General features: G+C 42.1%; 1 protein-coding gene across 11 annotated transcripts in view; it reads left to right on the top strand.

The window, feature by feature from the left end:
• Positions 1-424: 424 nt before the first annotated feature.
• LOC100474541 (sodium/calcium exchanger 1) overlaps positions 425-15,716 on the top strand; it is a 65,557-nt gene continuing 50,265 nt past the window's right edge. Inside the window, exons 1-6 of one of the 11 annotated variants that reach the window (XM_034659600.1) lie at positions 425-770; positions 3,984-4,004; positions 4,434-4,451; positions 4,566-4,580; positions 8,392-8,460; positions 12,754-12,884. In XM_034659600.1, the coding sequence (XP_034515491.1) occupies positions 755-770; positions 3,984-4,004; positions 4,434-4,451; positions 4,566-4,580; positions 8,392-8,460; positions 12,754-12,884 (270 nt within the window). In that variant the 5' untranslated portion in view covers positions 425-754. Of the gene's footprint in view, positions 771-1,315; positions 1,420-3,983; positions 4,005-4,433; positions 4,452-4,565; positions 4,581-8,391; positions 8,461-12,753; positions 12,885-15,716 lie in introns of all 11 variants that reach the window. The other 10 variants (XM_034659603.1, XM_034659604.1, XM_034659601.1 and 7 more) reach the window with 10 other exon arrangements.

Here is a 15,716-nt window from a genome sequence, read left to right on the forward strand (position 1 = left end):
AATAAAACATGAACATTTTCCCCTTGTGATCTAGGTGGAAAATCTGACTAGGCTGAATAAGAGTTGGATTCTAGGACATTGGGTGGGGTAAGATAAAAGAGTCTGATTTTATTTTGTGATGGTCTTATACGTTTATTACTTTAATAACATTTTATTACAAAAATATTATGTTTGGAAATACAGTAAAGCAGAATGAAGGCCAAAAAAAAAGACCCACAAGCCTATCACTCACAGATAACCTCTGTTGATATTTTGATGTGATTTACTGATTTGTTCTAAACGAGTGAATTCCAGGGCACAGCTCAGACAATCCTACGGTTAAGGCATTTATTAAATAAATACATTTTTCTTTTCTTATTATTGTGATCTATGTTCTTCTGCTTTTCCTTCTCATGGTGATGATAAACCTATGAGCCCTGAGTGCTATATGCTGCCTAAAATCATTCCACGGCCTTGGGCAGGGTTGCTGTGCGTTGGGTGACCTCTCCAATCTTTCAGACCTATCCCACACCCAACCTGGAAGAACAGAGTCACAGTACAGAAGTTTCTCAGTTGCCATTTGTCTGGAAGTGCAGCTTGTTAACCTTGCTTTCCTCTTCTATGTTCCTTCTCTTCTCTTTCCTCTTCCCCTTGTTCGTCAATTTCTATTCTTCTCTGTTTCAGCAAAACAATATCAGTCAAGGTAATTGATGATGAGGAGTATGAGAAAAACAAGACCTTCTTCCTTGAGATTGGAGAGCCCCGCCTGGTGGAGATGAGTGAGAAGAAAGGTGGGGGAGCTGCTCCAGGGCTGAGCCCAACAGCTTCTGCTGGCCTGTGCCACCCCTGGATGCCTGCACTCTTCAGACGTGGCTCACAACACACACATCCCTCCACCTATGTAACAGGGCATAGATCTCACCCCAGGGCCACAGTGGGCCCAGCCTGTAGCTCCATCAGCTAATTCTGGCCGCTCTGCACATGGCAGGTCTGAGAGACAAATTCTCAGGGTAGTCAATCTGGCCTCCATTTCCGGGAAGGGTGGTGCTGATGCTGGCCATGCCAAAATGAAGCCCACATTATGATTTCTCTTCCTAAGTCGGGGTACTTCCTGCCAGCTCATTGAAGCAGGAAGCATTGGTGAAAGTGGCAAATGAGGAGACAGCGTCACGGGGGCCCGCTGAGAGTAGCCGCCATGCCCTGTTACATACTTGTGAGGTCCATGTGTTGCCAGTTCTCCTTTCCATAACATCACGGTAACATGCAGCTTGGTGAACACCTAGCATGAGCGTGTGACTCCAACCATTTGTTTTGCCTTTGTCTTGTGTTCCCACAGGAAGATCATTACCATTAGAATATTTGACCGTGAGGAATATGAGAAAGAGTGCAGTTTCTCCCTTGTGCTTGAGGAACCAAAATGGATAAGAAGAGGAATGAAAGGTGTGAGAGTATACAAAGACATACCAGCGAGAAATTGTACTCTTCTCTCTCCGTGTCTCCTACTCTCACACTTAACTCTCTCCTCTTCCTCGGCTCCAAGTACTATCCTTCATTTTCCTTTGAGGCTTTAACAGTTTCATCTCCCTTCCCTAATTCACAAATGCACCAAGCAATGCCCATTTTCTTCAGGAAATGCCCACTAACTTTGATTGAAAGCAGATGTAAGAAATACTAGAAGAGATTTCTGTAATTCAGAAGTGATGATCTAAAAGCATGATTTCTGTGTTCAGGTGTTTACTACTTAGGGATCATTTTAGAACATACTTCCAGCTACTAAATCTCCCCTTGAACATTTGTGATAAAGACTACTTGATACCTATTAGTAGTGACAGATGAGTCTAATGGCAACTAATAGGAACTTTCAGAAGAATTCGGTAATTGAGCTTCTTTAGACAACCCAGTTTTCAAAAAATATGTATTTAATAAGAACAAAGATCCTTGAAGACTAGTGTTATCCATATACTAGCATTCATTTTGGCCTGAGACTTTTTATATTATCAAATATGACATTTAAAAGGGACCAGATGTCGGAAACTACAGTCATACAGATTTTCTTTAGTAGGAAGGATATGGTCCTTCAGGAAGAATTTAGCCCTTGCTTAAGGCCTAGCCAGCCTTATGCTCTGAAATGTTTTGATCCTTATAGAATCGACAAATTGCTAGCATGTGCAGTAAAAAAGAAAAGAAATAAACAACAGTATCCTCATAATTAGATTTTTTTAAGTTGATTTGTACTTATATATTTTTAGGAAAATATTTGAACAAAGAAGACAATTTCTTTGTCCTCTTTGATTTTATTTCTATTTTCTATGGCCTGTTTTTGATGAGGAAGGACAGGAATTTTATACCACCCTTAAAGATAATTTTTTATTCTGAATGATTACAAAGGCTTCCCACAATTATCCTCTAATAGCAGCCATTTTGAAGGGATTCTGTAATTATACATGTAAAATGAGCTTACTACACATTAATAGCTCTTACTCATTGCATCCAAACAACTGATGACTAGCATAGAAGTTGATTAGATGGGCCACTTTGTAAGAAATTTATACTTTTACATGTAAGGAAAAATACCAAATATATAGGACTAATTTGTATATAGACCCAACATTTGGGGAAATTTAACCTCATATTTGTAAGAACTCACTGACTTCAGAGTCCATCAGAAAAAGGGGGAAAAAAAAGTGAATGTCCCTGACCTAATCATGTCCCAAATGGTAACAGGAGCCTTTTGGAATGATGGAGAATGGAGCACTGGGGACCCATTTTAATGCGGCCTATTTATTATGCTTCTTAGGCAGTAGGCAGAAGGAAAAGACTCTAGAAAACTGAGCTGATTTCATACAAAGATGGGATCAAAAATGCCTCATTAGCATACAGGATAAAAGCACTTCTAAATGTATTCCTCCAAAACACTGTCTTTTCTCTAAAGGAAGAGCATCTTGGATACAGCTCTTTCAATAGTCGTTTTAGTAAAATAGGCCCTCATGTAAAAGCAAATTAAAATTCCTTGACAGCACTATCTGGTTTCACACCCTCCAAGTGGATTCTTGTCACTATAAATAAAATTACTGACTTGTCTTAGAAAGTATCCTCTAATGCCACTGACCATTAGCAGCAAAATGGGGCTGAAAACGTAATTGTAGCATTCCCCTCCACAGCTCCTGAAGAAATTTATATAATATGTTTAGCTAGGGAGCTTTCACCAAAATAAAGTGCTACTGTATAGCCTGGGTTTAAAGCTCATAACCTGGAAGACAAATTATGGAGGCCCTCCTCCCCACCACCTGCCTTGTCAGTTTCAACGGAATTACCTGTCCACAAGAAGTATTGTGATTGTCCAATTGTAACATGCAGGAATCATACATAAGGGCACACAAGTAAGTGCTAATTCCTGGGACTCAGGTTTTGAGGATTTAAAAAACATAAGCATCCCTTGATGGCCAAGGAATACTAAGCAAACAGAACCTCCAGGGAGAGTTTTACCTTGGGCCGAAGTCTCCTTCAGGCAGGACAGCCAAAATGGAATTTCCTAAGATGTTTTATCTGTTTTCAGTGAACGAAAGGTATAACACCTGAGATCCTGGATAACTTAAGACTTCCATATGTTGAATTCAGTAACTCCCAGGCAATATTTAATGAGGAAGACCCACTCAAATGAAGTTAAGATTAACTGCATAAAACGTTTCTACTCTATTTGGTAAACTAGATACATATATGTAAACTTATATAGTAGAAATGTTTTATCAAATGCCAAGGAATAACAGATAAGGGGAATTGTATACATATATAATCAGTCACACACAGTTGCAAAAAAATTAGTGTCGGGATTGTTTATTGGAAAATATTCCCAATTCACCTTTCCTTGGGATGCACCCATGTTAGCAGTGGCTTCCTGCCACTGGAATCAGATCTGCCTGGATTTCTTTCTGCTGATATTCCTCTTATTTTCATTATTCATCTGGTCTCTTATTCTGTGTTGTCTTTGTCTGTTTCCTTCACAGCCCTGTTATTGAATGAGCTTGGTAAGCATTTCATTTCTTCCATTTCCTTTCCATTTCTCTAGGTGATTTTCCATGAATATCAGGTGATACAGTAGCTTTCTGACTTTTATTTCTATTGATTTACTAGCGAGATCATTGTTTAGGGCCATCGGCCTCACTTTGTGTAAGTTAGATAGTTAATATTCCATTTTTAGTTCAGCATGATCTGTTTAAAAACCAGTGATTACTTAAGTATGCACAAGAATTAAATTTGTGCATTAAGTCCCCTAACCTTAAAAGAATGCATAGTGATTAAATCTTGAACGGGTGTTTTCAGATTTTTCTTAATTGTAAATATAATTTGGCAAGTTCTTGTATGGGTGGCCAGGCAGTCCGATGTCACTGGTATGTGTTATTTAGAATATAAGTAAAATAAATTGTAACATTTATTCTTTTTTTTTTCTTTTTTAGGTGGCTTCACAATAACAGGTATGAATTTTTAAAGCTAATGACGTCGAATTTTATTTTTTTGCTTTCTGTCTTTGCCATATGTTGTTTACATTTTTAAAAATCATTTCTCATTTTTATTTGCTTTGGATGAAGGAAAATACCTGTATGGTAAGACAGATTTTTTTTTTTTTAATGTTCTTCATTTTCCCCCAAATGCCCTTAAAAACCAAACCAAAACCACGTTTTACGTAACCTGTGTTAACATTTAGCTGTGGCACATGGTGTGCTCTTGCTGATTTCACACACCTAACCTTGTACACATTAACAACGTGTGTGTTGTGTTTATGTACAAGCAAATTTGTGTGGAGAAGCTGTAATGGTTCACATTTTGATACTGGTCGATTTGAAAACGTTCCCATAGCGCTGACGATGTGCAGTGTATTCTCCTAGATGCCCCAGGGTACCAGGTTAAATAAGACAATCGCTGGCCTCGAGGAAACATAGGCATTGACATCCAGGACCGAGCTCGGGCTCCTAATAATACATGATGCCCTGTTAGCAGAGGGCAGAGCAGTCCCTATCCCTCATCCCATGACACCAATCTGAGCCCCTCTTTGGGGACTTCGGTTTGAGCATTATGAACATGACTCCTAGAAGTACATTACATAGTGCTTTATACAAACCCAAAATGCCACTCAAAGAGTTTCAAACTCTTAAATTCATACTGGCATCCAGCCTGTGTTGATCACATTACTTAGCAGAACTCTAAAGCTATTTTCTGGTGTGCGGAAGGAAGAAGGTGTCTCCTTACGGTATCCTCCCTTTTGACCCTAAGTATATTCCCACCCGTTCAGAATCATCTAGACAGATAGAGAGAGAGAAATACCAAATGATCAGTGTGATGTGTCTGCAACCGCAGGTTAAAGATGTATCTGAAAGCATCCTAATAAGGGCCACAGCATTTTCCGATATATTGTGCAGATAACACTACCGTAATTATTTTTTTCTGCCATCAGCTGAAGCAAAACATTTAAAGAAGGAAATATTCCCCCAAATTCCAATTTTGCAAATGCTATGGGAAGGGAGTTGGGAGATTCTTGTAAACTCACGATCCTGTCCAAAGTGGAACTTTCCGAATACAAGCAATTTCACAGGGGCTGTTTGCTCTCCACTGCTTCTCTCCAGACACGGCCTTTAATGACGAAATGATCCACAGACTCAGAGACACAGAATTTGAAAAGGATAAAAATGTTAAACAGGACATGTCCTCATAGAGGATTTTTTGAATCTGAGCCGTCAGAAGCTCTCCCAGGTCAAGTCTCCCTGACTGTGCGCAGTTGAAAATGCTATTTTTGAATCTAACGCAGGAATTTCCATTTATTTTTTAAAAATTTTATCTTCATTTTCTCATCCCCTCATTTTAACTCACCAAAATCTTCTTGGAAATACTCTGTTCCTATCACTCAATAAGTTGGTTATCCTCGTGAGATTTGAGGGAGGTGGATTTTGGGGAAGGCAGCCTTCATGGCTTCGGAAGTAATTAGAAAGAAAAAAGTCAACCGCTGTAGAAATATTGTAGTGTCTAGCAGCACCTTCAGCCTTATGCAGCCTGATAATGAGATTTTCACCAAAAATCTTAGGCTATAGAATGCCTTGTTAAAATGCATTGATATATTTCGATATTTTCCTATTTTCCTTATTGAATATGTCAAGATTTTGCTTTTAGGGCCTCCCTGCCCTATCACTTGAAGCATCTTCCCTTTTAAGTATCTAGGTAATAAGAGAATCCTAGTTTTCTTTTCTCAGAAATTGTTCATATCATGTTCTAGAATATCTGTCCAGTAATGTCCAACATTACCTGCCTTGGACACATCTTGCGTTCAAGAGAACAGAATCACTTCTTCCAAAGATTTCTATCATTTCATATACTTACTTCATTAAGTTCTTTCTTACAGTTTCTATTTGAAATAATAGTTTTTCTATTGTTACCACCTCTTCCCAACACTTGAAATTGATACAGTTAGAACAAGACAACGTTCCAAACACTCTCTGGGAATCTCTACGTTGGCCTGTTCTTCTCACTCTATATGACCCTTCTCCTCCCAATCCAGGTCAGAATGTCGGGGATCCACTTTCTATAGATGCCCTGGGGAAGGTTCTAAAACTTAAGTCTACACAGTGAAAAGCAGCTTTAAGTCTAAAGAGCTTTTCTTTGAAGTCAGTTTGAGGCTTTGAAGTTAAGGCTTTGAGATGCATGGGCAATAGAGAAGAATTAATCTAGCCCCTGAACTCTGCCTGCAGCATTTCTGTGGTCTTGTGCAGCTGAGTGTGAAAATCTAAATTTGAAGCAGGATATATGGAAATTGAAAAAGTCATTTGGTCCACAGCCCAATATATTTCAGGGATTTCATTAGTGCTGGACATTAAGTGCTGGAGGTGATTTTGGAATTTGCAAATCTTTACGTGTTGCTCCTAGACCTTGCCTCATTGAAAGGCCCTTGTTGCAACCTATGATCTCATTGTCCCTTGACCTTTTCGGCATATGACATGATAACCCCCTATATTATAGCTCATTAGAGTTTGTAAAGCATTTCGTATTCATTATATCATTTAATCTTCAGCCTTATGGAGTACGATTTTATTGTTCTCACTTCTAGGGAGGGAAGTGAAGGTTGAAAGCGATTAATCAATCTACCCCAAATCACCCATCCAGGATTCAGAGCCTGGCCCTGTGACTTTAAGTCCACAGCCATTTGATGAGTGTTCTAACCCCAGCACTTTCATTTCCTCCCTTTCAATCTCTTTATTCCTACCTTTATCTTAATCCCTTGGCAATCCAAAGCCCAGCCATGCCTCCTAAATGCCATCATTGTGAATTCCAGTCAAATGAAAAATGAGGGGGACCCCTGAAGGGGGAAAGTAGAGCACATTAATTTGGATTGTTTAATAAAATTCAGTATTCCGGTTCACTTTGGAGAGGAGAGAGGCACATCTGATTCCCCAAACAGGCAGCCATAGAGTTATATATTAAAAGTTAATATACTTCTTTAAAAGTTGCTTCCCAATTATATTATGCTCATCATATAAGAGACTTAACAAGGTACATGGTTTTTTTAAGAAAGCCAAAGTATGAAAATTTAAAACACTTTAATCACTCCAATACCTAGGGTAGAGGAACAAATCCCCTTCAACGTTAGCTTCATTTATGATTGAGGAAACTGAGTCTCAGAGAAGAGAAATGTTCTTCCCAAATTTAGATGGCAAGCATATGGCAGAGCTGGCATCAAGTCCCAATCTCACAATTCTCAGATCAGTTCAAGGTAGCTCTTGGTAGAAGCCAACAGCAGGTGGATTTGGCAGTCAGCTGAGCCAGAAGTTTAATGAAAACCCAACAGTTACTGTGATGATAGCGTACCCTTGCAAAGCCTACCAGTGTATGAAACACTCTCCCATTCAGACTGCTCAGGAAATCAATAAGCATGTTCCCAGATGCTGTGTTACTCGACCCTCAAACAAACCTGGAATATGGATGGGGCCCATGCTACTATCCCCATTTACATGTGGGAAAACTGGGGAAATGGCTTGCTCAAGGCTGCATCCTTGGTACCAGTAGGCTTCAAAACCGGGTAACCTGTCATCACACTAAGTGCTTTCCCTTGTCTCCTGATGCCTCTGGAAGCAGCAACTTGAGGGACAAGGAGACTCCACTTCAGATGCCTGCAGGAAACTAGCTGCACCCCCTCCTGAGGAGTGTGTGGTTCATTCACACAATCTGGTTTGGCTCATAACACACTTGACCCATTTATTTGCTCACTTCTGTGGCCTCCATAGGAGTGGCCTCTAATCACTCAATCTCCAAACTAACACTGCTTGTGATGCGTGCATCTGGGTGTGATGTTTAGCTGACTAATTCCACAGAGCTCTGGTAGCAAACCAACACAGTCCATTCTGTTGATTTTCTGCCTGTCCTTTTCGCTAGGCCAACCTGTCTTCCGGAAAGTTCATGCTAGAGAACATCCGATTCCCTCTACTGTAATCACCATTGCAGGTACTCATTGCATCATGGTCTTTGAAAACCACAGTTTAATTAGCTTGAAGTTAACTGTCTTCAAGTGTTCTTAAAGTCTTTAGACATTAGAGTAGCACAGGTTGGCCCCTGTCCCTGCCAGAACATTGCTAAATAATACAGTGGCTTCTCTGAAGCTCAGAGTATGGTGGGTCAGCAACAAAACACAAGCATAGCCACGCAGGACAGGAGGCATGCTAGAGGTAGCCGCATGGGCCTGCAGAGAAGATTGACCGCCACGACCTCTCCCTCTCAAGCTTCGGTATATTCCAGATTTCTTGCAAATCTCACTTCTCAAACAGGGGTCTTTCATTCCAAGTATAATGAGGTTTCTTTAAAAGCAAGCTATATTTCTTTCCAAAACCTGCCTCTCTTGCCTCCAGGCAATATGTTAGCCACATATGCACAGATGATAGTACATCTGTGGGGGTTCTCCATAGGGAACATTGCCAAGGTGACTAGACGATCACACAACCATCCCATGTCTACTGTAAGCTCAGAGCCCGGGCATCGTCTCCAAGTCTGGATGAGGACAGGGATATTCATTCCTCAGTTATCCCCGTCACCATCACTGGCCATGGCGGTGGAAACATTTCCTCCTTTCCTCATCCTCACATCCCACTTCCCTACTCAGTAACCATGATACCCAGACCTGACTGCAACTTGTTCCAGAATATTCCTAGTGGAAATAAATAGACCAGTCTCCTTAGGCTCGAACCAGAGAGGCCAGTCAAGTGCTGAAAACTGTCAAGAGGTCTCTACTCTTAGACTTGTCAGCACAGATCTGAGTGAAGGATTAACATAACCTTGTGCAAACTGTCCCACCGCTGGCCTTGTATCCCCTTCCGAATTTGGCATTGTTGGGTAAGGTTAAAGACTGCCACTATGTGAAAGAATAGCAGCAGTAGCCCCTTGGGTGCAGACCTGCACGTGGCCGTCCTGTTTTCTAATAGGGATTCTCCCTCTGAGCCCTTCATCTCTTACTGCACTGCTGCCTCAAAAGGCAGCCGAGCCAGAAAGCACTAGCAGCAGCTTTTTCAGACATCCCAGGTACCTATTAGCTTCTGTGATTTGTCATTTGCAAAATCAATTACTCAGAAGAAGGGAGGTCCTCTACTGGTGGCTTTATCACAAGCTTGTATTATGTCCTGTCAATACGGATTTTAACAGTGGGTTTGAATTAATCCATTTGATCTTTACGTTGCGTTGGTTAGTTAAGACCGTGACGTGATGTGATTGATTATCGACTTCTCAGTAAAATATGGTGAATTTAAAAAAGCATACATGTATCTGTATGGAGAGACAGGGAATGAATTTTCTGTCTGAGAAGCAAAACTGACAGCATTTGTCACTGTGCATAAAGGAGGTGAAACTGACTTGGCTGGAGGGAAATGGACTGTACTTGATCCAGCATTCACAGTGAAAAGGAAACAAAACAAAGAAGTGAAAAAGAAACAAAACAAAACAAAAAAACAAAGTGAAAAGGAAACAAACATAATAGACGATACAAAAAAAAAAAAGGTGTTGAACTATTTCCCCAATCAATAAAAGATATCTAAAATGAGGATTTTTAAAAAATAAACCCAGTTCTCTTCTTCTATCTTCAGTGTCAAAAATCTGCACCCTAGATACTAATTTATCAGGATCATTGTAGAGCAACAATAGGATTTATCCTGTTGTCTCCTCTCCATCCCGTATAATTCACTCTTAAATGCTCATGACATTTACTAAGTGAAAATAGCCCTGACCCCTTCATGACCTTATGCCTTTGTGCTTTGACTTCTGTCTGCGTGGAATGCCCCTTCTTATTACACCATCTCCTACCCCACCTTAGCACCACCTTGCCCTGGCAAGCTTCTCTGCAGGTTTCAATCCCAATTTCAAATATTTCTTCTTTCCTGAAGCCTTCCCTGATTTCCCCTAGGCAGAGCAAGCTCTTTCCCTGCCTGATCCCTCAGCCCTTACCTTGCTGCACTGGAAGTTGTCCCATCTCTACGCCTCACTTCCCATGTGAAAAGTGAACAAAGGATCTTTATATGCATCGACTGTATGTCAGGAACTAGTTACAGATGTGATGGCACCAAACTCAGCATTTCTTCCTGATCAGAAGGATTGAAAGATGATTAGAAAGGGAATAACCTTTTTAATCACTGTAATTTCATTTCATTTACTACCATGTCCATTTATCTAATACCATGTTCCAAATAATTTCATTTTGTGAAATGTGGCATTAAATATGCTACCACATCACCTTTCTTTTTTCTCCAGTTTTCTATTTAAATTGCCTTGAACCCCATTTAAAGTAAACTACAGAAAAGGAAGCCATAATAAATATTCTCTCCCAATGGCTTTGCAATTCAAATAATAAACCCAGTTGTTCTTCTAAAAAAATAATTTTCATTAATGTAAGTCTCTAAGACATCCATGTTCAGTCAAGGTTTTGAACAAAGACACTAATGTGACCTGCTGCTAAGAAACTACCGATAACCTTATCCTGGGTTCAAGGATCAGAAAGCAGTGGGAATCACAATGTGATTGATTTGCGCACTGGGTAGACTGGACATCCCACTTCTCAGCCTACCACTTTCTTGACTACACACACATAATTTCAAGGACAAATCCTGCGGACACCAGTTGGAACCCTTTGCCCTCTCTTGGGTCATAACTTCCCGAGCCTACTATAAAACACATCACTACTTGTATGGTTAAAATTAATCTCCTTGCACCTCTCCTTTGCATCTGCTTACTTTCAGCAGTCTTTGGCCAGTCCAAAATCATGTATTTTTAGTCTTCATCTAATTTGTTTGGGGCCCTGTAAAAACTGGGGTAGAAAAGCAGAATCTAAAACATTTTTTGAGGAAGACACTACTGAGTACCTACTAAAGAATTAATTAATATCCTACATTCTGCTCTGTCTTGGGTTGGTTTGGACACTTGGTATATAAAATGCTAGCAGTATCCCTAGCCCCTCTGCTCCATGCCCTAGCACTGAACAGCTGGCCTAAGAACCAGTTCTCTACAAAATTTGCTAGAGCATCAAATGGAATCACTACCGCAGGGTCCTCAGCAGAAGGAAACCATGTCTTTGGAGGGAATGGAAGGAGTGGACTCCTACAGAGCTGATGCCTAAATGCAAAAGGCAAGAAGAGTGGGCTAGAAGTCCCTCCCTTTCTCGTGTTTCCTCAGGCAACAGATAACTGCTGCAGGCAGTTTGCCTGGAAAGTTCTAGAAGCAAAGGCATCAGGCCTGAGGTCTTTCCATACTACCCATACTACTTCCTTGGAGATGAAGTACATTTGACTTGACTCTAAGGGGAAGGAGCCTGTATTGTTGCAGCATCCTGGGCCTGAAGGATAAGAACGTAGCTGTGATTATAGGAGCAGTGTTTGCGCTTCACACGCGCGTGGCCTTTTCAGTCTGGGATTTATCCTAATGACCTTCACACAGAGAGGAGCCAACTGTGAGCTTCCCCTCATTAATGGTCTCTCAAGTCCATTAACATTTTCTTAACACCCACTAGCCTCTCCTGGAGTGTCAGCTACATGGTGGTTCTGGAAATAATCATGCTCACATGGTGAGTAGTATTAACTCCCAAAGGCCTCACCTTTGCCCTCCCTGTTTACTTTAAGATGAACGTGGTCATGGTCTTCCTAACAAATTTGAACGTTCCACCAGAGAGAGGAAGCACTAGAACACAGGCATCTGAGTGAGATGGAATGGATGGTTTGCTTCTGAACTTGCAACATGGGCTCTGGCTAAAAACAGAATTTCCCTTCCACCAACTCGTTGGCCCTGGGGCATTCTCTGTTGCCTCTAGAACATGGAGAGGAGGAGGCCAGATCCCTCCATCCCTTGTGTCACTCTAGCACTTTTCATTGTGGTTCCTTTGGTCACCTGCTAAAGGAATGTGTACAAACAGCCCAAGGATCCAGCATGACAGGGGACAGCTAGGTGATTCCCTCAACACAGACGATGTGCAGGCAGAGATTTTCTCAGTGACGTGCGTCCATGCGTTGCTTTCCTGATCTGCACTTTGGCTCATGCTCAGGTTGTGGACCATCAGATCCACGTGCTGTCGACAAGCCCAACAGTGATGTGCTGCCTGACATGCCCCGAGCCTCTGTCCAATTCTCCCCTCGACTGATGGTTTCCCCCAAGGGACTTTTAGTGGGTCATTGGGGCTTCCTTACTTCTTGGTTTCTCTTGTAGCAGAATCCAGGGATTTCCAAGGAGGATTGAGCACGTTGCTAACTTTCTTGCCCTTCCCTTTCACAGAGGAATATGATGACAAGCAACCGCTGACCAGCAAAGAGGAAGAGGAGAGGCGCATTGCCGAAATGGGGCGCCCCATTCTGGGAGAACACACCAAGCTGGAAGTGATCATTGAAGAATCCTATGAATTCAAGGTATGCTCACCAACACTGCCCACGGGGAGGCCAGGCCCAGCTTGAAACCAAGACTGTTCATAGTGTTAGCAATTTCCAGAACAGGCTCATTAACTGAGAAGCTTTTCAGAGCAGAACCGGAATTGGAAAGTTGGTAGGGAACCAAGAGGTCCTGCAAACCAAACAGTATCAGAACCAGGGTCCAGAGGGTGTCATCTGTCCTGGCACAGGGTCAGGGATGCCCTGAAGGGAGGACGCTGTCTGAGGGGATAGCAAGGAAGAAGCAAAGTTGAATTCCAAGAGACTTTTCTCGGTGGAAGGAACCAGGCTGTATTTGAAGAAGCAAATAAATCCATCAGAAGCAAAGCGTTCACACTGCTGACAATTCGGAGGCCTTTGTTCTGGAGGGGGGATGGTAAGCTCTCCCTGTAACACATCCATCCCACTGACAAGTTCTCATTTATATTTAGTCCTCCTCTTCAGATCCTAGGACCTATTAGCACAGTCAACATACCGAAGGTATACAGAGCCTGTAACCAGAGAGTTTACAACTGAGCTGATAAAATTGGATTCCCGGTTCTCTGGATGATGAAAGTCATTTTTCAGAAGTTAAGCAGATGGGCCTTAGGGTGAGCTTAGCATTTTGAAATGAACCTTCCTGTCCATCTTAGTGGCTCCCTCTGCCCCCTATCCCACCTTCCATCCCGCCTTGTCCACACGGCCCTGGCATCTGAGAAGACCCCAGGAGAGCCACACTTGACTTCCACAGTGGGACATGAAAAGGAATATTATTCTCTGGTTTTCCAGAACCACAAACCCAGAGGGCAGATGTATTTTTCCCACTTGTTTTTCAAAAGCAGACTCTGCTCCTTTGCAAAACCAGAATGAGGATCCCAAAAGAGAGAAGCAGGCCAGGAACATGGAAGCCTCAGTATTTTATCTTAGATGTTTCATAGCAGTGGCCTCTTTTCCTGTAGCTGGATCCATTAATTATTTTTTTAAATTGGTCCACAAATTGAGGTGCCTGATAGGAGACAGGTAAGAAGAAAAATGTCTTTTGCAATTAAAGTGGAATTTTTAAAAGATAAAAATGCAATTAAACTCCCCCCTTCAGGCTGCTACAAATGGCTATTTCTTTCACTCATTCCCACAGAAAGGAGAAGTGGAGGAAAAGACTGGACCAGTGGTTTCTAGGTAGACCCCAACAATCAGAGCTCAGCTGTTGTTCGATCTAGAACCTGCCTTACTCCACACGTAGGACTGGCACACATACACACACAGGTTCCCTGTGATTCTGGGGTACAGATGACTCAGACTGTTTCTATGGACCAGTCTATCCAGATGTATCCAACCTCATTCTTCCTCATGTACCCTCTTTTCACATGGAATCAGAGAGCCTGGTGCAAGCTTGCCCCTCCCCGCCCCCAGAGCTCCATGGGGAATAATTGCATGTTCTCTCCCTTACAGGACAACCTCAACCTTCTGCTTCCACGCACCCATGACTAAGAGGAGCAATCACAGAAAGCCTCTGGAGGAAGCGTTGGGTTGGGTTTGGCAGGGCACAGTCTTCCAGGCAGCAAAGCTTTCTTGGGTCCAAAGTTCTCTATAGTAACCACTCCAGTGACATGATCATTTGAAAGTCCCCCAATGTCTTTACATAAGTTCACTTGCTCAGGGTTCTTCTCTTCCCAGAATAGCTTCTATAGACTATTTCCTCCCACCTCCTCAAAGTTCATCAGTAGTGACTGTTAACACAAAAGGGAAATTGGGAGCATGTCCCTGAATTGCCCTCAAATATCAATTTTGGTATGATGCCATTCTTTTAAGAAATTTCTTTTTCTAGACCATAGCTGTTTTAAAGACCTTGTTCAAAGCTCTCAGAACAGCTTAAAGACCCAAATCTGGGTGATACCTCACAGTGTCCCACTCTGCCTTTGCCCACTGGGTTCTTTACTATGTTGGGACTAAGGGCTTGACTTTCCTAACACCCACTGCTGAGGGTGCGGTTGCCACAATCGCTTCCAGGTCTAGGGCAGTGAGAGCTGATCATTGGCAGATAGGAAACCTCCAGGTGAATATAGATGGACATGTCCAAGTTCAGGGGTCTGAACTTCGAATTCATCTTATTCAGCCCCCCTCCTCCTACAGGTCAAGGGAGGACACATATGCAAATTAAGTCCCAGGAAGAACCCCAGCTATTTCATAGTCCCCCAGGGTCAACATGATCTAAAATTTATAGTCTGCCCCGGGTTTTTCATCCACATAAATTTTAACTTTCATTTATTTTAAAACTTCATTCTTTAGAGAGATTTCCTGAGGCATGTCTGTGTGTTTAACTATTACAGCAGTTTCTCTCTTTCACTGTTTGCTGCCAGGTGATGGGATTCTCTGCCTTGGCATCAGAACAGATGGCTCCCTTGGGGAGACCTGTTCCGCGTTTCCATGACATTTAGGAAAGATCAAGGTCATTTCTTGTTACATTCTATTCAGAACTTTGAACTGGCATCAGCCAAGATACTCAGAGTGCTTGATGAAATGGGGCCCAGTCCAGGGAGAAAAGACACGCTTGTCATTTGCTTCAAGTTACCGTGGCCAGGAGCAGTGACGGTTAGAGCTATTATCTGGGGCACTGGCAGTTCGAGACACAGGCTCGGGGCAGAAAGGTCACCACCCTGAGGAAACAACCTAGCAAAGAATGATGGTGAAAATACAGAATGGGCCAGCTGGAGATGGGCCCTTTCGTGCTTATTATCATCTCAATGTTCAGACGACTCTTGTTGAACAAACCCACTTGACGTTCTGATTGAGCTCTGGCCTTCCGTATGGGATGCTCAGATCCCATTTTCCTTACTC

Source organism: Ailuropoda melanoleuca, chromosome 4 (genome assembly GCF_002007445.2).
Source record: "Ailuropoda melanoleuca isolate Jingjing chromosome 4, ASM200744v2, whole genome shotgun sequence".
NCBI classification, from domain to species: Eukaryota; Metazoa; Chordata; class Mammalia; order Carnivora; family Ursidae; genus Ailuropoda; species Ailuropoda melanoleuca.